This window comes from Castanea sativa, chromosome 8, assembly GCF_040712315.1.
Source record: "Castanea sativa cultivar Marrone di Chiusa Pesio chromosome 8, ASM4071231v1".
Classification (NCBI taxonomy): domain Eukaryota; kingdom Viridiplantae; phylum Streptophyta; class Magnoliopsida; order Fagales; family Fagaceae; genus Castanea; species Castanea sativa.
The window spans coordinates 48,075,882-48,101,468 of NC_134020.1; the positions used below are offsets into that span (position 1 = coordinate 48,075,882).

Sequence of the window (25,587 nt, forward strand, 5' to 3'; positions counted from 1 at the left end):
TCCTCAAGGAAAACTGCTAATATACTGGATTTGGTGGCTTAGGCTACTGGGCATTCTGATGTCTAATAGGTCTAAGACGCTGCAGGAGGTTTTGTTAAGTTAACTTGATTTGGTTTTCAGTTTCACTGTTGGAAACATGTAATCAATTTAGCCAAGATTTATGCCGGAGAAAGAGAGAGAATGACTATGAATCGAATTGCAATAACTATACGATTGAAAATTATACCATTAAATAGTGAAAATTTTATTGTGATTTAAGAGAGGCATGTACACTTAAATTGTAGATCTTATTCCTTTAAACTATGCACCTAATTAAATATACATATGTTAAGGTGTATGAGTATCACGTAAGCCATTTTTCAAAGGCTAAAACATATTACACACTGACACATATTTAACACTAAAGTCACGATTTCAATATAAAATGTGAGTGTGTAGTTGTATGAGATAAGGTGGTGTAATATGCACCACCTTTTGAATCCCTACCTACCAATTACCAAAACACAACCCCTCCTATAACTTGAGTTTTAAGTGTAGTGGGCTTGAGCTTCATGATTGGTCTGTTGTACGCTGCAAGGTTCAAAAGAGGGCCCAATATTACAGTTGAGCATTTGTGACCTTGGAGGACCGTGTAGTGTAGTCTTGTCCATTACACTTGTTGGGAACTTGGGATTGGGGACAAAAAATAGAGTCCTCAACAAACTTATATTTACATTCTCAAAAAAAAAAAAAAAACTTACATTTATGCTTTCAAAAAAAAAAGAGTATATTTATACTACAAAATAGACGTTATCTTTTGGCTCATATGTGCAAAACAATTCACTAAACAAATATAATTAAAAATAAATATTGATAATTTGTTGTCATTTATTCAAGAGAATTTTGAAAATTGGCTATTTACATTTTTTATTTGTTTTAATGGTTTAAATCTAAAAAAAAAAAGGAATTGGCCTGTTATAGAGCGGTGTCCAACCATGATTTCTTCATTTTCTATATTAATCAATTCTATTCAAACAATGATATGTAAACTTATCTTAAACCTTGTAAGCGACAGCTACAAGTACCCTAAAAATTGAATCCTATATATACTAAAAATATGGAAGGATGCCAATTATAAAGGTAATAGAGGAAAAATTATCTTATAAGATTGTTTATAAGAAATCCATCTCACAACATGTATGAGTTCCATAGATGTGAATTTCACATGCTGTAAGAGAGCTATCTCATGAGATTGTTTCATGAGATACATTTTTGTAAGATAGGGATGACAACGATTTGAAGTGGGACATAACTGGACAAGATAAGACAAGGTAAAAACATTTTTACTATCTCCAATCATCCAATGAAATGATGATTGACAAGACTCGAGAGCAAGAGAGATGGGAGGTAAGGGAAATGCACAACAATGAGATTGAGAGAAGAGAGAGAATGTGTGCTATGGGACAGAGGCTTGGCTTCCCTCCATATGATATGAATCAAAATAATTTAATTACAAGCAAATTACTTTATTTGAAAAAAATGACAAGAAAAAAATATAATAATTAAAACTTATCCAAACCAACACTTCAACAAATGGAAAATATTAAAATATTACCAATGCCAAGGCTGTGGCCAAAACCAAGCACCATTTTACACTTATTCCTCTCATTCAGAAAAACCAGCCCAAAACTTCCATGACCCAAGTCTTTATCACTTCTCCTGTTGTTGTCCAACCATTACCAACATTTTTTAATTTCTCTCTCTCTCTCTCTCTCTCTCACACATTCACACATCAAAAAAGCCATTTCCTCTAATTCCACTCACCTGTCTTCTGTCTCTGCATCTGCATCTGCAAGATGTCAAACTGTACAGTAGAGTCTAGCAAGGTGGAAACCAGCGATGGAGTGAAGCTCCACACAAGGCTGTTCAAACCCAGAGAAGAAATCAAGGACAACCTGGTGGTTGTTCTTGTCCACCCATACTCAGTCTTGGGTGGTTGTCAAGGCCTTTTGAGAGGAATAGCAGGTGGGTTGGCTGACAAAGGTTACAGAGCTGTTACCTTTGACATGAGAGGCGCTGGGAAGTCAAGTGGGAGGGCTTCTCTCACTGGCTTTGCAGAAATCAAGGATGTTATTGCTATCTGCAACTGGGTCTGTCAAAATCTCTCTTCTGACAGGATTTTGATGGTGGGCTCTTCTGCAGGTATGATTCTTTTCTGTTTCATTGGTTTGTTATGCAACAAATTTTCATGGATCAAGTTGTGTTTGTCTATTTTGGGGTAGAAAAATCTTAAAAGGTTTGGTTTTTATAAAAAAAAAAAAAAAAAAAAACTTTGGTAGTGACTAGATTGCTTGTCTGGTTGATTTGGGCTAGATTGCTTGTTTGGATTTTAGATCTATAATATGGGTTATTAGGTTGTATTAGCTATATTTTTCTTTTATCTGGAGAAAGATACAGCATTTGATTGAAGATTGATTGGTTTAAGTGGGTCTGATTTAACTGGCTAGATCAATTTTACATAATTTGCTGTGTCATATAGTGAATTTTCAAGTTTGATGGAGTGGATATCTCTAACTTCTGTTTGTTATTGATATAAATTTCCTTTTTTGATTTGTGATTTGCTTTGTTTTATAAAGCAGAAAATCAGACCTATTGGGGTATTGATGATCTATACTAATTGATGGTATTAAAAAGTGAAACAAGGGAGCTATCATATCTGAGGTTTCTTGCAACCTATTTATAGATTCTGTCCTCCGGGTTGATTGATAGTCATAGGTATTGAATTTTGCAAAAATATCAAATTGTCTATATGTTAGTATTACAAATCTAAAGTTGTATAATGCTTTCAACTGTTATATATTTGTTACTGGCTGGTATTGTGTATTATGGTAATACACTTTCTGGATTAGAGGCTGGCATATAGTGTTTTTTTTTTTGTTTTTTTGATAGGTAATCAAAGATTTATTTCATAAAAAGGACATCATGTTCACGATGGTGAACACTTCGACCTTAAAACAAATACAAGTACCTCAGTAAGCATGGGAGCACGGGATTCTCTTTAAATCATAAAGATTTTCATTCTAGAATAACCACTCTGTGTTTGTGTGTTTTCTACAATAGTTTTGCTTTTGATCGGATTGCTCCATCAAATTCTAGAAGAACCACTGTTTATTTTCCAGCAATTCTTGAAGTCTATCCAAATCCAATGTAAATGTGAGCCACATACGTGAAGTAAAGTCTATCACAAGGGAAAGGTGAAAAGGTTTTGTGGATTAAGTTGCGGAATTAAGGTTGATTTTGAGGCTGACATGCAGAGATTTATTGATTTGGGGAACAAATTTTTGTGCTTTGGGTGATTACATGGTTTGGATGATTCCATTGCACATATTTATTTACATATATGTGATAATTCTGAGAAAAAATCTTGTGGATGTTAGCATAGTGGAAGACAGATGTATTGAAATGAAGAATAAATTGTGCAAGTGTAAAATTATATGCTACTTGCCTTAGAGTTTAGAAAGCATTAATTGCATTAGGATGTTAATAGACATGCTTTTATCTGTTTAAATAAGAGTTTTACTCATTACACATATTGGATAACTTGTAACCTGTTAACTTGAATAAAAAAAAAAAAACAGCCTTGTTCTTATAAGCAAAATTAATCACTGTTTACTCTGTTCTCATGTTTCTTTGACCCTTCGGGAATTATGGAATTTCTTTTCAATCTTTTTATTTGTGGGTTAATACTCGATGCTGCAGTCAGATCACATGCAACTATCATCCTTGGCTTTAGAGCATGGTATAGAATTTAGATTCTCTAAGGTTAATTACACTTTTCCTACTTTGAGTTGAACTCAATTGGTCAACTTGTGGTTTTAAAAAGTTGTATTTTATTAACCTAAGGTTTAATTGTATATTTGCATTTGCTTTTGTTTCATGAATTTAATTTCTTTAGATTGTAATGGTTTTCTTCTTTTGATAATTATTTTTTTCTCTTACATTTGAAAAACATGATTTAAACATGCGATTTTTTAATGATTTTGGACTGATTATTACTTAAAATGTATCTCGGGTTGATTTTTCTTATGGATTGTGATTGAAAATTGCAATTTTTTTTAACATCACAGGTTGACAAATCAAATTAAACCCATGCAACATGTGGATAGAATTCCATTGTCACTAAATTTTATCTAATGCAAAACGTAACCTATATAGTGGCATGTGTAGTTTCAGTAGAAAAATTGGAGTCCGAAGGCATTCCTTTATTGTTATTATGATATCATTCTTCATCAGATGTAATAGTACACGAAATCCTCATTGAATTTTTTTCTGTCACAGGTGCGCCAATTGCAGGATCTGCTGTTGATCAGATAGGACAAGTTGTGGGCTATGTGAGTCTAGGGTACCCTTTTGGCATGATTGCCTCAATCCTTTTTGGGAGGCACCACAAAAACATCCTACAGTTCCCTAAGCCTAAACTCTTTGTTATGGGAACTAGGGATGGGTTTACTAGTGTGAAGCAGCTGAACAAGAAGTTGAGCTCTGCCGCAGGACGTGCTGAAATGCATTTGATAGAAGGGGCAGGCCATTTCCAAATGGAAGGGCCTGATTATGATGCTCAGATGGTGAATCTTATCATTGAGTTTATTGCTTCATTGCAGTAATATTATCCAGTTCGCTGAGTTATGATTGGGATTTATCTCTTCATTGTATGTATATGCTGATTTTTCACCTTTGTTTATTGCAGGGTTATAGATTATTCTTTTGGATTCTCTGTGCCATCACAGTGAAAAATTCCCCTACTGTCCAAAGAACTTGGCCCGTTACCATAACCAAATAATATAAACGAGAGAGAGAGAGAGAGGGAGAGGGAACCATGAGAATAGCATGCACTATCTAAATAATTTTTACACGGGCAAGTATATTTTTTTACATCAACATTTCCCAGCTTAGTCAAACTTACAATAAAACCAAGCCTAATTTAAGTAAGAGACCATAGGCCAAGTTAACTTACACTTAGCTGGTCGTAAATAAGAACACAAAATAATACAGGCACACACGCACAAGCCACAACTTATATCATATGCCATTGCCTACATCTGGCGGAACATTGGATGCAACTCCAGCCTCCCTGGCCATTTTATCCACAGTCAAACCTTCAACTACCCTACCTTCACCCCTTTCATATTGCCGTTTCCTCCATCCTTGTTCCTGGTCCATTAATTGCTCCTGTGAAAATGGATGTTCTCGATCTGCTTGGAAAACAAAGGAGAAAGGAAAAAAGAAAGTATTGTATTCATTATTAACATAACTATTAAAACCTTTTGTTGCTTTCCCAGAAACATAAATGCACTATGATTGGCATTGACAGTTGTAGGGCATATCAGTTTAGAGATTTATAAGGTCATATTAGAAGATGTACGATTTTGTGCCATATTGGGCCCCAAGAAGTCAGGAGATGATATCCAACTAAATATGAACTCTTTATGTACAATACAAGGCACTCAGTTTGGTCCCAATTTCTTAGACTCAAACTCAATTGGTGGGGGATAAAAAAAGATTGACAATTAATTTAAAGATCATACACAACTGGTTCCGGTCAAATTCAAATATACAAAAAAACTAAAATAACTAGATACAACAGAAGGCAGCACTACTTTATTTTACTTCATATACTATATAACATGGTTATTTGTTAATTAGTTATTTATTACCACTTTCACCGTCAGATGCATCTTCAAGCCTCGCAATTGCATCAACCAGGGCTTGTTCATGGTCCTGCATTTCAAAGGACACATTACAAGTGTTACAATAAAAGATCATGCAAGATAAATAGCAGAAGAAGATGCTTGGCTCTTACTTTCAGCGCTTTTTTAGCTTTCTCGATTTCCACTGGATCAGGATGACTAGCATCAAAAACTTTTTCCACCTAGGTAAATTGCAAGGCAATTTGGGAAAAGCAAGTCACTACATTGGCAGTTAATTATAAAAATAAATTGCAAAGCTCAAAGAACAAAATTGATAATCAATTGCCTTCCTACCTCCTTGATTAGAGTATCTGTGTGAACTATCTCAATATCACCTACTGCTTTCTTCCCAATTCCATTTTGTGATAACGGGAAATCTTTCTTCGACTGACCCTTTGTTGTTCCTCTACCTCTTCCTGCACCGATAACTGCACCACCACGTGCCATGGTTTTCTTTCCCCCCCGGCCAGGGCCTAGGCCTGGTCCAGGGCGGCCACTCTTACGAGATACTCCAGTATCCTCACCATCCCACCTGATATCTTCAGGAGATATCTAGCATTTAAAGATTAAATAGTTATAAGTAAATGAGATTCCTCTAATCCTGAAGTGACGTTTAAATGATAGGTTTGTATTAGCTCAAGAGGATAACAAGATAAAGGAAAGACTAAGCTAAGGCATAAGAAACTGCACTAATGGCAATCAAGTAATTGTCTCTGGTTTGAAAATAACACAAACAAAATTTATTCACAGATTGTAACCTAAGAATCAGACAAAGAAAGATTATAAAAGCCTTTAGGAACTAGGAAGTGAATGAATCATTCGTTGAGACTCTATGAACAAGGAAAATGTTTACCTCTTTGAGATTGACCCACTCCCAAGTTTCATCTGTTGTATTAATATCATACACCAGAGCATGTAGGCCCTATAAAATGTACAGAGTATAGTAAGATAAATGGAGGCCCATGGATTACTTTAATATTGGGTAGTCAACGTTAAAACGGACCTCCACACGGTTGTAGTCAGTTATGACTGCTGCATAGAAGTGGTTGTCATCAGGCCACCTTGTCCATACTTTTCTTCCAATTAGTGGATCCTGGGTTGCAGCCTCGGCAGGTTCCTTTGTCGCAAAGGGACCTGAAGAACCCCAATTGGACACCTGGGCCCTTCCTGTAAGACCTGCAGAAGGGTACTGCAAAGGATGCAGCAGGGAATTCGCTCCATTAAAAGAAAATAGAGAACAATGACATCCAAAAAGGAAGTAGTGATTTCATCATTCAATTCTCCAAAACTATATTACTTACCGATTTTGGCTTCTTGCTTCTTGATCCTGGAGAAGGACCTTGTCTCAAGGCTGATGAAGATGGTTGCACAGATGGATGCAATGCAGGAGATGGTGCTCCTAGGGACAAGGAAGCTACAGATTGTGATGTTTTCTGTTTCTTGCGTGATGCTGAAACTGTAGGACTAGGTATGGGATCATGAACAGGCTGAGAAGCACTGTGCATGCCAGGTTGGAGCCCCCTCGCCTTCCTCCATTCCCTAACAGCATAATTGATTACACTTCCCATTAGACTACAGACCTGACTAAAAGTTAGTGGATACTATATGAAAGTAACTCAGAAGAATATGTCCAACGTAATCAGACCTTATCCTCCGGATGATGTCATCGGCATTAACCCTGGATAGAAGCTCTCTATGTTCCTCATCTGAAACTCTTAACTCCTTTCTAAGTTCTGTAATTAAACTTTCCTTGTCCTAAATAACATATAGCACAAAGGTGTTCTTACCCAATAAATACAATGTCCATTAAACAAATGAGTACAGAAGAAATGAATAGATACCCAGGTGATTGCGTCAGATTGAGCTTTGAAGGCCCGAAGAACTGAACTATATGCTTCTTGCTCAATGAGGTGGATCTGGGTTTCCATATCGCCATGCATCCTAGGTAATGGAGCAGAACCTACAACTGCAGATCTTCCATTTCCAGAAGCACGGCCTGATCTTTGAAATCTATTTTGATGTGAAGGAGGAAGGTCATCATCTGTTCCTGCAGTTGTTTCAGATTAAAAGGAGTATTAAAAGAGCAAGTTTCTGGGATTTAGGTGTCAAATATTCTCAGAAATTTCAAAAGAAATAAATTAAAACCCTTGCACTGGGTTTATAATATATCACCAATAATCAAAAAACTTGCACATGATTTGGCTTCTGATGCATTAACAGCGATGTCATCACATTCACTTGAGAACAAAATAATCAATTAATGCACGTTTTAACAGCAGGCCACTTATTGTTTCTGTACATCATGAAACAGGTATAGCAGTGTGGAACATATATATCAACATAAAATAACTTCTTATTCATTTTTCAATTGGGTCAGACAAAAATTGCCGATGCATCATCTCATTGAAACAAAGAATAACATTGTTGGCTAGATAATCCAATAGAAATAAGAGGCAAAAAGATGCATGCAAAACATAGCCTAAAACTTGGGACTACCATTCTTTACCAGTATTAATGTCACACACAAAGATAGAATTATCATTTTTTTTAATAGGTAAACACAGAATTATCATTGTTCCAAAATTACTACTTCACTAGAAAATTTTATGTTCTCCCACAACTATCATACCATCCAAAGGAAATGTTTGTCGCATATGCACATCATGACAAATACAAGTACATAGTAAAGTATATGATAAGCAAACTAGGTTTGCATCTTAAGTTTTTCGCTACTTCATCAATGTTGAAGAAGATGAGTATTATGATTTAATAAGGGTTCAAGATACCCCAGTGGTTCTAGCACCTCTTGTGGTGCCTGGGTACTAGGGTTCCAACCCCACCAAGCCTCCCCCAATTTACCTAGCAAAATAAAGTATTATGATATAAAAAAATTAGCTGCTATTGTAATATTCAGTACATGAAAGGATTCTTATTCTACGACCCCAATATGGTAACAAAACTAAGTTAGTTTCATATAAATCTGCTTACAAAAACATTAGGGAACGGGAATTAGTACTTTTTATTTTTGATTTGTCCAGATGCTTCCCCCAACTAAAGAAGAGATCTTGGTGGAATTGTCACATGTGAAATTGAATACAAAAATTTGTAAAAAATCAAATCATCCTATCTCTAGTCACCAACCTCTCCAAAGCGAAAACCATAAGCTAAATCGAACTCATAAAAAGCCTAACTGAAACCTTGAGAGTGAACTTGTAAAAACCCTTGAAAACCACCAAAAACTTATACTTAAGCAGTCCCAAAAAACAAAGTTTTTTATCCATCACATTTATTTAAATATATCATAAACCCCAAAATCCACTTCCAAAAGACTCAGAAACAGCAGATTATCATTGATTTCTTCATATACACAATTTACAGCTACCTCAAACTACTGAAAAAAAGGAACCGGTTCATAAGCTACCATTCAAAATTTAGCATAAACATAGTTTCAAAAGATTCACAAACTAAATTTAGACACTGAAAACGTATATTCCCAATAAATTACTAAACAAGCAACTTCAATTCATCAAAAACACTACTCCAGAATCCAAAAAAAAAAAACTAAGAAGTGAGAAAAACCGTTTTTTTTTTTTTTTTTTGAGAACACGAGCCAAAACTTCAAAATCCAATCAAAATTTTCAATAATTCAAGCATAGTGCATCAAATTTCAACCAGAAATCAAGTACATAAGTTCAAAAACCCTAATTCAGTAATTCCTTCTCTATGCTTTAAAACTACAATTTCCAAACCTATCAAAAACACTAACTTCAAAGCCAAATTGACCAGTGTCAAACTTTGACCAAAATCCACAAACAACAAACTTCAATTTTCACGAAATTCAAGCTAATTAAAACCCTAGAAAACAAATTGAACCAAAAAAAAAACACAATCTTTGAACTAAAGCTCACCACTGCTATCTGCGAACACGAAATCCATGACTCCACCGAATCAAAATTTTCGCCCAAAACGAAGACTGCGTCGAAAATTCGAAATCGTTTGAGAAATCGATCAAACCATTGGAGAACGCGAGGTACTACTGGCCGATACAGACGGTACGGACCGAAACGATATCGATTGGCCGAAATTCGGTCCGATTTCGAAGCGTAATTCGGTGAGAAAAGCTCCAAAGAAGTTGAATTTGTGGTTCAGAGAGTGATAGAACCGCGATCGAATTGTTTAACCGGGTTTGTGGCTTGGTCTCGTAATTTTCTTAGACTTTTGGGGCCAAAATATAATATAAAATACATTTTGGGTTTGAAATTTGAGACTTTTAGAGAAAATAAAAAGCGGGTCTGACCCACGGTCTGGGCAGAAACCCGACCCGCCCGATCCAAAAAAAAAAAAAAACATTCTCGTTCTCTTTCTCAGTCTCAAACTCTCTCTCTGTCTCAATGAACTCACTCTAGCTGCTAAAGCAAAACTCACCTCCTTAATCTTATAAAAAAAACCAGCGCTTTACACAGTTTCCTTCTTCCAGGTTAGACCCTCTGTCTCTCTATATCTCTCTCTGCTTCAATATAATGTGTGGAATTCTTTTGGGGTTCTTGTAAATGCTATGTTTTTTTTTTTTTTTTTAGTTTGATTTTTTTTTGCTACTGATCTAAATAGGGTTTTCTCTGTGATTATTTTGCAGCAAATTGGAACGGTTAAAACCCAATTCCCGAATTTTAATTCAGTTTAATGTCTGGTACTAATTTTTGAAAATGGTTTGCACTACTTGGTGTTTGGTTTTGATTTGTAACAGTTTTAATGGTTCTTTTTTGTTGGGGTTTGTTTTTAGTTGCTCTTTTATGAATCATAGATGTGCATAGCAAAATTTTGAGTAATCATAATTGGCTTTAGTATTGTTCTTAGTGATTATGTGGTAGTGTACATAGGAATGGTTACTGATGATGTTAGTGTTACTCAGGTGGTTAAGGATGGGGTGGGATTGAGGTATGACTCAGTTTCAGATTTTTCCTAGGGAGGAAAAGTTATAATAAGCGCTTGATTGGTGTGGTTCAATTTTTTACTATTTGAAAATGGGGTTGTTTGAAAAAGTTCTGTTTCATATTGCCTGAACAAATGGCTACTGTGGAAGGAGCTAAATGGCTGTATTTTTGAAGATACAAACTGATAAAAGACTCGGTTGGAATCATTGTTGATTTGAACTTTGTTTGATTGGTCTCGTGTCTGGGGTGTTACAAATAGCAACCCCGTTCTAGATTTCAGATAATCACTTAGCTTTGTGAATAATTCTTTTAGGTTTGGTGTGCTTATCATTGGGAACATGAAGTAACTTATTCTATTAATAAATTACCATTATTTATCGTTAGACAAATGGACCCTAGAAAAACAGTATTGTCGTTCTTGCAGCTTAAGAACTTGACTAGTGGATTTCTTGTTAGTATCTCAGATGAGATTCCAAAACCAAGCTGAACAATGTAGTCATTTTCATATTATATCATAATATGATAATCCAGATTTAAAAAAAATATATCTATTAATATATGAAAATATGGTTTATATAAAGATTTTCCATTTCTGCGATAGGTGTGGACATTGAACTTCATGTTGATATCGTTTCCTGATTTCATTTCTTGTAGAATTTCTATTTGCTGCAAACAGTATGAGTCTGTTGATTTGACGATACTGCTGCTTTCATTAGAGTTCAAGCCATGGCATTTTTTTCATGATTTCCATTTTGTGAAGTTTCTTATATTAATCTATGCACTGACATTGAAAATAGAGACTAAATGCACATCAAAGTTTGTAACTTTTGTGCTCATTTGTTAAATAAGTGCAGAAGATTAGAAGAAGAGAGGAGCTTGACCTCCGCTTCAGTGATGGTGGAAGTGTGGTGGTCCCTATTGGGGGCTGCTATCCCAGCAGTTATAGCAGGGCAAGCTTTTAGAATGAAGAAAAAGAATGCTGAAGTGCAGAGGCTAAAGAGTGCCAGGGGGAGGGAGAAGAGCTCTGATGACATCTTTGTTTGTGAAAGGGTATGTACATCAAAGAGACTGTTGAAAAAAGTTGGTTCATTCTCAAAGGACCCAATTCCTGATACCTGTGTTACTGTCTGTGGTGTATCTGAGCTTGATGCGTGTGCTGACGCCTGTGCTCGCACTGTTTGTGTTAACCAACATCAAGTGCCTAATTGGAATGATGTTTGCTTAAGGAGATGCCAAAGTGAATGTCTGAAACTCTCTGATTCCCGTTCTTAGTGCAATTTTTTTTGCCCCCTCATTTAGAAACCTGAGTTGGTATCACGGTAATGGTTGATTCAATTTCTGAAATGTGAGTGTTTAGGAGAGGAGTTTGAGTTATGTTGTTTGGGTGTTTTTGATATACATGTGGGTGAAAAAGTGTGAAAAAGTGTGTAATGTTGTTTAAAATTATGAAGACCAAAATAAAGTTATAAAAATATGAGGACCAAATTGATAACATATTAAAATATAGAGACCAAAAATGTATTTTTGCCTAGATTATTGTACAAGAAATTATAAAAAAAAAATAAGAGAGAGAAATATAGGATGCTGCCTCTAGATCTTTCAAAATTTTCCCATTTACTTCCCTTTTTCATTTTAATGTTTAACAAGCCATCACTTTTTAATCAAAATCAAGGGTAACAAACTTCCATTAGATTATTAGATCATATCTTATAAATAAAACCATGTAATTGATCATTCTAAAATTTTCCTCATTCATCAAAGTGAACATACAATCAACTAAAACTTATTAGTTTGTCAAAAGACTCAAAATTTTACTCCACCTCCATGGCATTCAAAACTTGGAGACTAAAGATGTATTCTTCCATTTTGTTTTTAATGTGCACAATGTGTTATGTACACACATGCAGGTAGTCAAATATGGAAATGTTGGGTGCAATTCTGGAGCTTGCCAAAATAACTTTTGTTCCAATTCACGATTGCTGCAACTATCACAGACACGTTGATGAACATATGAAAAATCTCAGGGTCAAATGGCAAGATTTAGATCATTTAAAGTCAGACATAAAATCAAGAATGGAAGCGCAACTTCCAGGAAAGACAGCTAAGCTACTAGTTACAACTTGGTTCAAACGTGTAGAAAGTATGCGTAATGAAATTCAAGCCATTGAAAGTGAATATGAAGAAGTTAAAAGTGTTTCTTACGTGCACGCGTAGGAGAACATGCTTTGAAGAAGAAACAAGCGGTGGATGAACTTTTTCAAATGGGGTCTGATTTCCCTGATAGTTTGGTAGTTGATCCAGCTGTAAGAAATGGAGAAGAATTTGCAACTACAGAATTAATAGGGAAAATCACAACCGGAAGAGTAATGAGCAAAATTTTGGCAGAAGTGTTGAATGATGATGTTAGAAGGTTTGGTGTTTGTGGAATGGGAGGTATTGGCAAATCATTCATCATGGAGCACATCTATAATCATCTACTAACAGAGACAAACAAATTTGACTGGGTAATTTGGGTCACTATGTCAAAGTCATATGATGTTATCCAACTACAAAATGATATTGCACACGGGTTGAATTTAGATCTAAAAAATTATAATAAAAAAGGGCAGCCAAGATCATGAAAGAATTCAAAAGGAGGAAGAGGGGTGTGCTAATCCTAGATGATTTGTGGGAAGAAATTTATCTTAAGGAAGTAGGAATTCTAGAGACTGGATGCAAAATAGTATTGACAACTCGAGATCTTAATGTTTGTAGAGGAATGAGGTGCAAGCACATCAAAATGGAGTTATATGCAGGCAAGTCAATTAATGCTGGTAGTACGAGGTTGGAAAAAATGTAGGATATCTAGTGGGTAATGGTAGTATACCTATACTCTTCTAAATCTCCTCACACGTCCAATAATTGTCATCCACCCTAGAGTGGATGAGGACAATAGACAAAGAACTCATAAGTTGGAAACAGCATGATTTGCAGGTATGAGAGCAAGATCCTCACCCTGTTAATCCATAATTGCCAAACATGTGCATGAATCCTGAAATTCTTGCCCATGAATGAAGCCATTACATCCTCCACGCCCTCCTTATGTAAAATGGAGCAAATTGTTGAGTTGATGACCATATCAAACAGCTATATAAACACTAGGCCACAGGTATGAGAGGCAAACTCCAAAACACTTTGTTATACATAAGATATTCTGGATTTGTGAGTCTGATTTAAGTAGTGGAATAATTTTATTTGGCACTGCACTTTTTTTTAAGAGAGACTTTTCAACCTATGGCATTCGCTTTTGATGATAACTTTTTATCATTAGATCAAGAGACCAATCAATTTTTAGTGTAAGCGAAAATTGAACTCCAAATCTTTTATTTAACCATTAGAAATTTTACTTGTTGAACTAACTGGAACCCACTTGATGAGGACATAAATTAATATCATCGTCCATCACATTGATGAATGCAAAAGCATTTAATGATATATTAAGAGGCCAAACATTCACAAGTTGTAATCTAAGACAAGCTAGACATACATAGACGTTGGACAAATATCATTAAGATTGTCATTTATTGCCAACAAAACTAAAAAAAATAAAGATGCATTAATCCCCAAACATGGAGGATGAAGCCTATGAAAGCAAGACAAAGAGAGAGAAAAAGGTACACACAATTTTCAGCCTTACAACTACCAAGTTAATACTCTCTAATTGAGTAATTGGATAACTCTCTAGTTTGATCTAATTTAGTCATTGGAGGGTCTTTGGCTGACATCACACCGGTATCCCACTTTGTTTCAAGTTCTTTCTTGTAAGTTGTTTTTCCTTTGTTCATCCGTACATACGAAAGCACGATTGGCGAATTTTCAACTTCATCAACACCAGTGCTACTTCGATTGGGTGTTCCCTATTCACTGTGTATTGCAGGCCTTCCATTGCTCTGCTTGGACAAGTGGCTCATGAAGATCTTGTGCATCATCAACATCGATCATGCACTATTTGGCCAAGTCAAGGTGAAGCATCCTAATCAAAGATGATAAGGCATGGATCAAACAACTTAGAGCCAAGTATGTTATAAAGATTTTAAGAACATTCCATCTAAAGCTAATGGCTCTTGGGTTTTAAAGTCCATTTTAAACGGTAGGAAATTAATCACTATAATGATTCTTGCTGGAAAGTTGAGTCAGGGTATTAGGTGAATATATTGCAGTCCCTTTGAATCCCTTCAATTTTTTAAGCAATATTATATGCATATGTTGAGAATATGAATCTAAGAGGCATGTTAGGTATTAGAGATAATCATGCAAAATTTTAGGAGATTAGATAGAGAGAATATATATATATATATATATATATATATATATATATATATATATATATTTTTAACTATTTAAAAAAAGACTATAGTAGTTGTAATTATTGAAATCAAATAGGACTTCAATCTAAAAATCTATTTCATCATTTCATGATGAGACAAGCCATTGACAAATTTCTTTTTAGTCTGTCCAATTAGAAGCTGAAGTTATATTCTTGGCACTAAATTTGGCAAGCAGAGTTGGTGTGAGGATTGTGACTATTACAAGTGACTCTTGGTTATGTATTGATGCTTTGAAGGCTCCAAAGGAAAGGATTCCTTGGAAATTAGTTAATTTTGTTTGTTTGTTTGTTTGTTTGTTTTTTTTTTTTTCATACAAGATAGAATTTTCTACTCTAACCTAATCTAAGTGTATATGTGTGTGAAACTCCCTCATGGGGACTTGAACCTCGGCCCTTATCCTCTACACCCCACAAACACTTATATTTGTAGAGTGACCATTACACCAAAAGTGTGCAATAGTGCTAATTTTGTTTTTAAAGCTCTTCAATCTGTTTGTCTTTTTGATTATGTTGTACTTACTGAGTTAGTAGAGCAGCTAAAAGGGCTTGCCCATGAATTAGCAGGGTGGTCATCTTAGTTTTGCTTAAGTTATATTTTTCCAAAAGCCAGGGCTTAGTTTGTATTTAGTTAGTTGATAATATGAACTAAATTAACGGCAAGTTTGTAAATAATATAGACCAAATTAACTGTAAATTAAAAATATAAGCATCAAAATTACATAATTTCAGTCTGAACAGAACTTGATGTACATCATATAACTTGTGCTAATTATGGAAGCACATAGTTGGGTCGTTGTCTAATTTCTTAGTTTTGTGGTTGTGATTTAGTCTTGTAATGTACATTCGTGTGTACATACAGGCCGTTACAAACTTACAATAGTCACGTATGATTTTTGATTTTTTCACCCATTCAGACCAACATGACAACAACAACAACAGCAACAACAAACTATGATATAGTTTTTAGTCAACATTTAAAAAAAAAAGAAAAAAAAAAATGCTGCTTTCACATATCTCGCAGTTTAAGCCATTTTCACTGTCTTCACTCTCTCCTTTTCCTATTTCTTCTATACCCTTCTTCACTTCTTCATCTCTATCCTCCACCGCCTTTCGCGTCCCTACTTCTTCTTCTTCTTCTTCTTTAAAATCCCTTTTCCGTTTTTGCCCTTTTCATTCCCTAAAATCTCGACCTTGCCATCCTCCTCTTCTTCCTCCTCCTCCGCCGCCCTCCTCCGCCTTTTCCTTTGCATGCCACGTCAGCACTAGGGGTTTTCCGATGGACTCGCCGCCGTCACCGGACCTCGCCGAGTCCGCCGTCGACTCCGTGGCTCGTGATTTGAAGAATCAGAGCCTTGATGATGATAAGGTGGAAGAAGAGGGACCCACTTTGTTGAACAACAACAACAACAACGATAAGAAGAAGAAGAAGAAAAGTCTGGAAGATCTGTGTTGGGACCATTCTTTTGTCACTGCATTGCCTGGTGATAGCAGAACCGATACTATTCCCCGAGAGGTCGACTCTAGCTCTATTTTCTTTAGGCTTTGTTCGGTTGCTGAGAAAAGAAAATCAAGAAACTTTTTTGTATTATGCTTTTTTAAAACTGGATTTTTTTTTATTTTTTATTTTTATGCTTTATGCAGCTAGCTCATGTAGAAAAATAATTTAGGATATGTGTAATTTGAAATGAAATGATTGCTAGTAAATTATAATAATAAAAAAGAAAGAAAGAAGGAATGATTGAGTAATTGAAAATCATGGAATCATTGTTGTTGTTAACAATGGAGATATCTAGGGTTCAAATCCACCCAACCCTAGCTATCTAATTATCAAAAATTAAAGAAAGGCTGGATTTTGTCTTGTTTTTTTTCCTTTTTATACAAACACTGAATGAAGAGCAGTGATTTAGGGTTTGTAAAGTTCTAAATTGAAGTGAAATGAGGTGGTTGATAGTGGTTTTTGGATTAAGAAAAGATTTGAGTGTTTAGAATCTGAATTTGTGCTATAGTGATTTAGGATTTTTGTATTATAGTGCTATTGAATAAAGAACAATAGGTTAAGATTTTGCACTAAGAAATGAGCTACTTGCAAGTGTTTTATTTATTTTTAAATCTAGGAATGAATGAGGGAAGAGCAGGTAATAGGAGTTTGTAATCTTGGGCCAGAGATTGGTGCTATGTTTTGTGCATATTGATCTGACGGCTGTGATTCAATGGTTGTGTGATTTTGTTTTTTAGGTTTTGCACGCTTGTTATACGAAAGTGTTGCCATCGGCTGAAGTGGAGAACCCTCAGCTTGTTGCATGGTCAGAATCCGTTGCAGAGTTGCTTGAGTTGGATCCTCAAGAGTGAGTTTTCTTGTTTCTTTTGTGCCCTGGCATGTTGGAGCGTGTGTTGATGTGTTCTTGAGACTATTTATAATTGAATCTAAGAACGTGTTTGGAAGAATTTTTTTAGGAAGACTGGCTTTGATGTCCATTTTAAAGTTAATGAGTTATGTTTATTTTTAAAATGACCATTTCATGCATATAGAGTATGGTACTTGGGTAAAGTTATCAGTTATCACCATTAAGTGTACTTTAAAGTCATATGGTAAATACAGCGGTTGTTAGTTCTACTTTGTGATGTGATACAGATTATCCTAGGTTTTGGTTATTGCCTGTGGATGCCTTTGTGGTTAGCTATTAGAATGATGCATCCATGTGGGCTTTAGCAGTTTGCCATATCAAGAACTGCTGAATTCTTTGTTTTTCTTATTTGATTCTTGCTATGAGCTTTAGTTTGCTACAATCCATCCTTTATCAAGCCAATGAGTTCTAGCTCAAATGGAATTCCTTCGTTCCATATTAATGGAATGGAGGGTGGGGTCATGGGTTCAAGTCTCACGGGGTGCGTGTGTAACTTACGAACTAAAGGAAAAAAAAATCCTTGATCATTTATCAATTTCATGTGTTCTTTACATCATTTTCATGGATTATGCCAAGGTCTACGTCTTTGCTGTCTGCAGTAGGCATATCATAATCCATTTGGACTAACAATGGAATCTTGTTCTGGAATTTCAGATTTGAAAGGCCAGATTTCCCTCTTTTATTTTCTGGGGCAGAACCTTTGGCAGGAGCGTAAGTGTTTTCACTTAAGTTTTTGTTACAAGAATCATAATCTAGCCCTTGATAACTTTTCATCCAACCCTGATTGATCTTCATCTGTACAGCTTGCCCTATGCTCAGTGCTATGGAGGGCATCAATTTGGGATGTGGGCTGGACAGTTGGGTGATGGTCGGGCAATAACTCTTGGAGAGATAATTAATTCTAAGTCTGAAAGGTGGGAACTGCAGCTTAAAGGTGCTGGGAAGACTCCTTACAGCCGGTTTGCAGATGGCCTTGCTGTGCTCCGTAGTAGCATCCGAGAGTTCCTTTGCAGTGAAGCAATGCATAGTCTGGGAATTCCAACAACTCGTGCACTTTGTCTTGTCACAACAGGAAAAAATGTGCCTCGAGACATGTTTTATGAGTAAGTTCATAGAATTTTATTTATGATGAATATCTGGCTCATGTATACCTTCATCTGTTTCACACCTTGTTCCCATATTCCTGTTTTGCTAGGAAAAGAGCGTTATTTCAGTTTCTTTATATGAAGGTTGTGGCCTCCTCACATCTTTAGAAATCTAATTAATCATGCAACTATATATATAATATCAATCATGCAAACGAATTGGTGTGCACGGTCATTATGTATCTCATATAATATGACCTTCTTGATTTAGACAGGGCTTTGATTCCAAAAGTACCAATAGCAAATCAGTCATATACAACACGGCAACCATTAGATATATAATGCTATAAGCTAAAAACCGCAGCCTGGTTTACGGTTTACCACGTAAAATAAGCTACACAAACTCAACGTTATAATTCTCTTTAGGGATAGACTGGGACATAGAATTCTTTTGCCATGTGAGATCTTAAGGATTCAGAATTTAAACAAGTAACTTATTTACTGAAACAAGTAAGTAAGTTTAAGTTTTTGAGTAGAATAAAAATTCAGCTCTCTTTTTTTCCCTTTGTTCCTTATATTTTCTTTTGGATTTTCAGAATTTCAGTACTTTTAGTTTGGACCCGCACTACATTTAACTATTTTTAGTTAATCCTCTGGGATAGGCAAATTCTAGGGTTTATTATAAAATTTACTTGGATTACGATTTAAAGTGGTAGCACTTAGTCTTGTATTAGTTACTCTTGGTTATACTACATAGACATGGTTAATCATTTGGATACTAATTTACGTCTTCATTTGAAGTGGCAATCCAAAGGACGAGCCTGGTGCAATTGTTTGTAGAGTTTCCCAATCCTTCCTGCGGTTTGGATCATACCAAATACATGCCTTTAGAGGGAAAGAGGACTTTGGAATTGTTCGTGCTTTGGCAGACTATGCCATTAAGCACCACTTTCCTCATATAGAGAACATGAGTAGAAGTGAGAGTTTATCTTTCGACACAGGCAATGAAGATCATTCGGTTGTGGATCTAACTTCGAACAAATATGCAGGTACTGAATTTTCATTTTGAGAATAATGTTATTGTTGCAAGTGGCATAGGTGATAAATTTAGCGCACATGAGAACTGCAGGGTTTGCAAATCATAATTTCTGATTTATCGAACTCCTGTGGCCTTATCTGACAGCTATAATTGCATGAGTTCACTTGACTATGTGCTACGACATTGATGTTATTTGGTTTTTTATTTGGATACTTGTTTGGGACACTTGATTGATGGTGTTGGAGAATACTACGGGGTACTCAGCTGGGACCAGCTTACTTGACCCTACAAATAGCATTGTGGTATTGTAGCTTTATAAATTGTGCTTGGAAAATGTTTAGAATGGGCTTACACAATCCTATACAATGTCAAAATTAAGTTTTGTTCTTGATTACGATTTGGGATGATCATGGGTTGAGTCAGTTCGAGTTTGATATTAACTCACCACTTGACCTGACCTGTTCAGGTTAAGAACATCCCCACCTGTTGTTGACTTATTGATCGATCAAGATTTCCCAAAACTCTCATCTGGTTTCACGACCGGGTTTGTTTCGATAGCAGGTTGGGCTTACTCAAGACGGTGGTGAGCGGCAGATCATCGGTGGCTGGAACTGGTTGATATTCAGCATGGAGGTGATGCAGAGTGTTGTTGGCAGAACTGTGCTGCCACTGTCGATGGAGCCATTGGGCTTGGGTATGACGACTGTGGAGTGCTGGGTGTGCATGGTGGCCAGGTAGATTTGTGCTAACGTTATCAGATCGGAGGAGGGTCTGACTCTGAAGCACAATTTTGGATCTGATGAGAGAGAGAGAGAGAGGGGGGGGGGGGTTGGTATGAGGTATGTTTCAACCAATGGCACCTGAAGAAATCTGAAGGCCCAATCAAACTGACATCTCAAATAAATAAATTATGTAATGATTTTGAACAGGTTGAGTTTATTGGGTGTCCTTGATGGAAACTAAAGACCTGACTTGATTTGATCGAGTTTTTTCACTTGTAACCTGGTGCCAACTGCACCACTTCTCGGAACTGCCCATTTCTAATCAGTTTGAACTAGGTTGGGCGGTTTTGGTTGGGTTGATTAGTCCTAATTATGATGCAAGCCCTAATTACAATCCACGTTTGACGTTTTCAGCTTTTATGTAATAATCATTATGAGAGAGACATACCATCTGGTTGGGAAGTCCACATCCATTTTATTTCTTCCTGAATGTGAGTCAAATAAGAGGTCTACATTAGATAATATAGTCCATGTTGCAATATGTGGTGAGTGTGATTGAATTCATCGACAGTCCTATATGTTTTGTACATGTTTCATGGCATTAGTGTAGCTGTGGGTTTTGTACATTTTCTAGTGCTAGATGCACAGCATTAGTGCATATGTGGTTTATGATACGAAACAACATGACTTGTTTACTTTATCCAGGCAAATGGTTTTTTTTTTTTTGGGATAAGTAATAAGATTATATAAATTAGAAAAAAAATGAGTCACCCAAGTATATAAGAAATATCTGGGGTAAACAATCAGTTTCAAAAATAGCATAAATCTAATAAATCAACAATAGAAAATAAAGAAAGGTTCCTTGGCTGACAGCCAGTCCAATAAGGTTCTAAAAAAGAACAACTTAAGGTCAGACATAGAACTTTCGGTGTCTTCAAAACTCCTGCTATTCCTTTCCCTCTAGATGCACCACATCAAGTAATAGGGCATCCAAATATGACCATTCCGATGATGAGCAAAATGACCTTGCCAGCAAGCTATAAGCTTAACAACAGATTTTGGCATCACCCAACAAACTCCAAACAAACCCAAAATCATGGACCTTAACTCTGAAGCAATAGGGCAATGTAGGAAAAGGTTATCAACAGATTCACCATTGCATTTGCACATATAGCACCAATTTGTAATCCTTATCTTTCTCTTCCTTAAGTTGGCAATTGTCAAAATTTTACCCAAAGCTGCTGTCTATACAAAGAAGGCAACTCTCAGAGGGGCCTTTGATCTCCTATTCTGGCTTTTCTTTTCTTTGTTTAGTCAATGGTATGTACATTCACAGTTGAAGAAAAATTAAATTATCATGGATGATGATTCTAACTATTTGTTTCCCTTTTTGTGTCCAATGGTGGTTTTAATCAGCTTGGACAGTGGAAATTGCTGAGCGTACTGCTTCCTTGGTTGCACGTTGGCAGGGTGTTGGGTTTACTCATGGTGTGCTGAATACCGACAATATGAGCATTTTGGGTCTCACCATTGATTATGGCCCTTTTGGATTTCTGGATGCTTTTGATCCAAGTTACACACCCAATACAACTGATCTTCCTGGGAGAAGATACTGTTTTGCAAATCAGCCTGATATTGGCTTATGGAATATTGCTCAGTTCGCGTCAACTCTATCTTCTGCTGAGTTGATAAATGAGAAAGAGGCAAACTATGCCATGGAAAGGTAGTTTTATCCCATAAACTTCTTCTATAAGAAATTTAAATGTAGATGGTGGTTTATGGAAGATTTTGTGCATTGACTTGTTACAGATATGGAACCAAATTTATGGATGAGTATCAAGCTATAATGACCAAGAAACTCGGGCTTCCAAAGTATAATAAACAGTTGATCAGTAGACTTCTAAATAATTTGGCTGTTGACAAAGTAGATTACACAAATTTCTTTCGGTTGCTTTCAAATATTAAAGCTGATCCCAGCATCCCTGAGGAGGAGTTGTTGGTCCCACTGAAGGCTGTTTTGTTAGATATTGGCAAGGAGCGCAAGGAGGCATGGATCAGCTGGGTTACAGTCTACATAGAGGAGGTACGATGATTTTTTTGACACTCATCAAACCCCCACCTTCTCAAAAAAGATGATTTCTTTGGGGTGGTCTGAATATGTCCATTTTCCATAAAACTGCATCCATTTCCTTAGTTCTGTGTGGTACACGCATATACATGCTCTATTCTTGGGCTCTTTTTTTTCATTTCTGCGACTGTGTATATGTCATTTTCTTTTGTGATTTAGCATTATGACACAGCAGTCAGTTGGAGATCTCAAAATATGTATGCCTCCCAATGTTAACTCTAGAATTCTAATTGCAATTAGAATTTCAGCACTAGATTAGTTTAACAGGTTGTTGCTGAGGAGAGGGGACCATTGTGGTGCTTAGGTTCTCCTCATAAAGTTATTTCGACCTGGAAGCTTAAGGGCCATTATCTAGTCCTTGTCCTGCCAAGAGAGCTTGTATGAAGCAGCTGTTATTCTCATTATCAAATATGCACACCTATGCCTGATAAGCTGCACCATACAATACCCCCTATTAAGGTAGTTGCCTGGACTGCCCGGTCTTTAAGAAGGAATCACTACGAACCACCAAAATAGGTGTTTGACTTCATAAAGTAGAAATAATTTCTAAGAGAGAGTGGCTAAGTTCCTCTACATTGAGAAGACACAATTAGGTTGTTCTTCTGATGAAGTTTGACTCAAATGGAACTTCACTCTCTCATATGAATGGATGGAGGATTAGGTCATGAGTTTAAAACTCACCATGTGTATGAGTAATTTATTATTAAAAAGTCTTGGATGAATTGATTCAAGGGATACCAAATGGGAAAAGATTTTTAGTGAATGAGACCTAAATGGTCATGTTGAAAAAGATAGTGGGGGTTTTAAAAAGTTCATGGAGGCCAGGGGGAGTAAGGATCGAATCAGGAGATGCTATTTTAGACTTTGCAACAATGTATGATTTGATATTAACAATCACTTGGTTTAAGAAGATGGAGGACAAACATTAGTCAAATAGATTTTACTTGAAAAGTTGATAGCCGATGTAAAGATTGTAGGGTGATACTATGAGTGAGTATAACCACTCAACAGAGGCTGGCACTACTAGATAGTTGTATTAGAAGATGAAAAATTAGAGATATTAGATAGACAAACCCAATAATTAGGTGATGGGGTTTGAAGGGAGAGAAACAAAACGTGTTTAAAGATTAAATGAATAAAGAAGGCAAGTGGCATCTTGATGAAGATGTTGATTGGATGTGGAATGAAATGGCAGTATTAAAAGATTGGCTAAAGACGTGCTTGGAGAATCTAAGAGATGTGGGGGGCCAACTAAGGGGGACGTGGTGGTGGAATAAAGTAAGTTCAAGCAGCAATTAGATTAAAGAGAGAGCTATAGAAGCCTTACTAGATGTAGAGACAACGCTGCATGGGAAAATATAAAGTAGTGAAGAGGCAAGTAAAGAAGTTTGTTGAATAAGCAATGTAGGGCTTATGATGAAATATATAGCAAGCTGGGGACAAATGATGCAGAAAAGAATATTTACAAATTTGCTAAGACAATGGAATTGAGAAGAAGAGACCTGAATGGTGTTTACTGCATTAAAGATGATGATCAAAGAGTACTAATAAAAGAAGGGGAGATTAAAGAGAGATTTAATGAGAAGCCCTCTTCGATCTTTGAGTCTTGAATCTCTCTCTCTCTCTCTCTCTCTCTCTCTCTCTCTCTCGTGTGCATGCATGCCTTGTCTTTTCCCTATTTTTTTGTTACGATTTCTCATTTCTTTTGACATTACTTGTGGACATTATCACAACTTGCTTGCAATGTCATTCATCACTTATATGTGCATTATTGAAAACACACTGTAAGATGATGATTAGCAGTGCTTGAAGTATTTGGTTTGAAATGTTTGGTTAACCCAAGTATCAATGATTTACCAAGATGAACATAAGCATGATCTTTGTAACTGTAGGGTAGCCATGAAGGTGAAAGAACATACTACTATCATACCCATTCCAATTTCAATCATTACCTCCATATTCTTGGAAATCACAATTAGAATTATAATTTACATAAAAAGGGTGTAGTTTTTAGGAAACTAGCTTGCCATGCACTTCCCATTACCTCAGTCACGTTAATAGTTTTATAATCAATTCTAGCAATTTAAATCTTTATTTCATATTCCTATATAGTAGTCCTGTCAAAACAGCATGGACAGGAAGTGTAATGTATACAGCTACATATACTAGTTATTTATTTCACAGAACTCTTCTATTTTCGCAGCTGGCTGCTAGTGGCATCTCAGATGAGGAACGGAAGGTCTCAATGGATGCAGTGAACCCTAAATATGTACTCAGGAACTACCTATGTCAGAGTGCTATTGACGCAGCCGAATCTGGTGATTTTGGAGAAGTCCGAAGGGTGCTTAAATTGATGGAACGACCATATGACGAGCAACCGGGAATGGAAAAATATGCTCGCTTGCCACCTGCTTGGGCCTATAGGCCTGGTGTTCGCATGCTTTCTTGTTCGTCTTGAGTCAGGCTGTTTGATCATAATATTATACAGATATCAGAGAGAGGAGTGCAACCAGTATTTTTTTCTACTTTCCTTGTCTTTTTGGCTATCAATAACTTGTTGTATGTAAATATATTTATATAGTCTAATTCAGTTTTTGTTTTCCACAATAAAGCGAGGAAGTGGCATACCTGATACCCTTGTTTTTGTTCATTTTTTTTTAAATGCAGTTTTATTAATTTTATATGACGGGAGACGTTATTTGTTTTTTTGTATTAACGTTTTGTTCAGCCCCTGATTGGCTTGGAAGAGTGCAAAAAGTTCTTCCCCTAATTATCAATTCCCAAAATTTTGGGATTAAGATTTGGTTGTTGTAACCTGTGATGATATCTAATCTATTAACTATATAAAAATAGGTAAGTCTCTACAGTGAATTTTTGGTTTAGTTAACTTTAGTCTTCTTGTGATGCTAAAACGGTGTGTTTGAAGAGAGCAACAATTCACTCAAAATTTAAAGATAAACTCAAACAACAGTGACTCACTGTTTACTGCCTCTTATCTTCTTCTTCATCTCTCTACCCGAATTTTTTTCTTCTTTCTTTTCCTCCTAAACCACCGATCTGTACTTGATTCAACTCCTTCACAACCCAGCCTCAGCACCGATCTCTTTCTACTAATCCAAATCAACAAAAAAAAAATTTGAAACTCAAGAACATTTGCAGCCGATCTGCATGAGAGAAGAGCCAGA

General features: G+C 36.1%; 4 protein-coding genes across 7 annotated transcripts; 3 read left to right on the forward strand and 1 right to left on the reverse strand.

Moving 5' to 3' along the window:
* Nucleotides 1-1,702: 1,702 nt before the first annotated feature.
* On the forward strand, nucleotides 1,703-5,473 carry LOC142607281 (uncharacterized). Of its 2 annotated transcripts, XM_075778724.1 has the most exons (3): nucleotides 1,703-2,181; nucleotides 4,318-4,604; nucleotides 4,727-5,473. In XM_075778724.1, the coding sequence occupies exons 1-3, from the start codon at nucleotides 1,836-1,838 to the stop codon at nucleotides 4,817-4,819; spliced, it is 726 nt and encodes a 241-aa protein (XP_075634839.1). In that variant the 5' UTR covers nucleotides 1,703-1,835; the 3' UTR covers nucleotides 4,820-5,473. The 2 variants fall into 2 exon arrangements, with proteins under 2 accessions (XP_075634839.1, XP_075634840.1); XM_075778725.1 differs by lacking the exon at nucleotides 4,727-5,473 and having other exon boundaries at nucleotides 1,705-2,181; nucleotides 4,318-4,720.
* On the reverse strand, nucleotides 4,843-9,927 carry LOC142607279 (protein EMSY-LIKE 3). 2 transcript variants are annotated; one of them, XM_075778723.1, is made up of 10 exons: nucleotides 9,635-9,927; nucleotides 7,568-7,773; nucleotides 7,372-7,481; nucleotides 7,028-7,265; nucleotides 6,730-6,915; nucleotides 6,580-6,648; nucleotides 6,021-6,278; nucleotides 5,840-5,908; nucleotides 5,694-5,757; nucleotides 4,843-5,231 (listed from the first exon to the last, which is right to left on the reverse strand). In XM_075778723.1, exons 1-10 carry the CDS (start codon nucleotides 9,660-9,662, stop codon nucleotides 5,059-5,061), a joined length of 1,401 nt encoding a protein of 466 aa, XP_075634838.1. In that variant the 5' UTR covers nucleotides 9,663-9,927; the 3' UTR covers nucleotides 4,843-5,058. The 2 variants fall into 2 exon arrangements, with proteins under 2 accessions (XP_075634838.1, XP_075634837.1); XM_075778722.1 differs by having other exon boundaries at nucleotides 4,843-5,234.
* A 154-nt stretch (nucleotides 9,928-10,081) lies between these two features.
* LOC142607937 (uncharacterized protein At5g64816-like) lies at nucleotides 10,082-12,041 on the forward strand. Of its 2 annotated transcripts, none has more exons than XM_075779623.1 (2): nucleotides 10,082-10,203; nucleotides 11,512-12,041. In XM_075779623.1, the coding sequence occupies exon 2, from the start codon at nucleotides 11,552-11,554 to the stop codon at nucleotides 11,927-11,929; it is 378 nt and encodes a 125-aa protein (XP_075635738.1). In that variant the 5' UTR covers nucleotides 10,082-10,203; nucleotides 11,512-11,551; the 3' UTR covers nucleotides 11,930-12,041. The 2 variants fall into 2 exon arrangements, with proteins under 2 accessions (XP_075635738.1, XP_075635739.1); XM_075779624.1 differs by having other exon boundaries at nucleotides 10,117-10,203; nucleotides 11,507-12,041.
* Nucleotides 12,042-15,974: 3,933 nt separating this feature from the next.
* LOC142605615 (uncharacterized) lies at nucleotides 15,975-25,085 on the forward strand. Its single transcript, XM_075777042.1, has 8 exons — nucleotides 15,975-16,536; nucleotides 17,259-17,368; nucleotides 18,083-18,139; nucleotides 18,232-18,531; nucleotides 19,315-19,562; nucleotides 21,691-21,997; nucleotides 22,084-22,357; nucleotides 24,606-25,085. Exons 1-8 carry the CDS (start codon nucleotides 16,021-16,023, stop codon nucleotides 24,858-24,860), a joined length of 2,067 nt encoding a protein of 688 aa, XP_075633157.1. The 5' UTR covers nucleotides 15,975-16,020; the 3' UTR covers nucleotides 24,861-25,085.
* The last annotated feature ends 502 nt before the right edge of the window (nucleotides 25,086-25,587 follow it).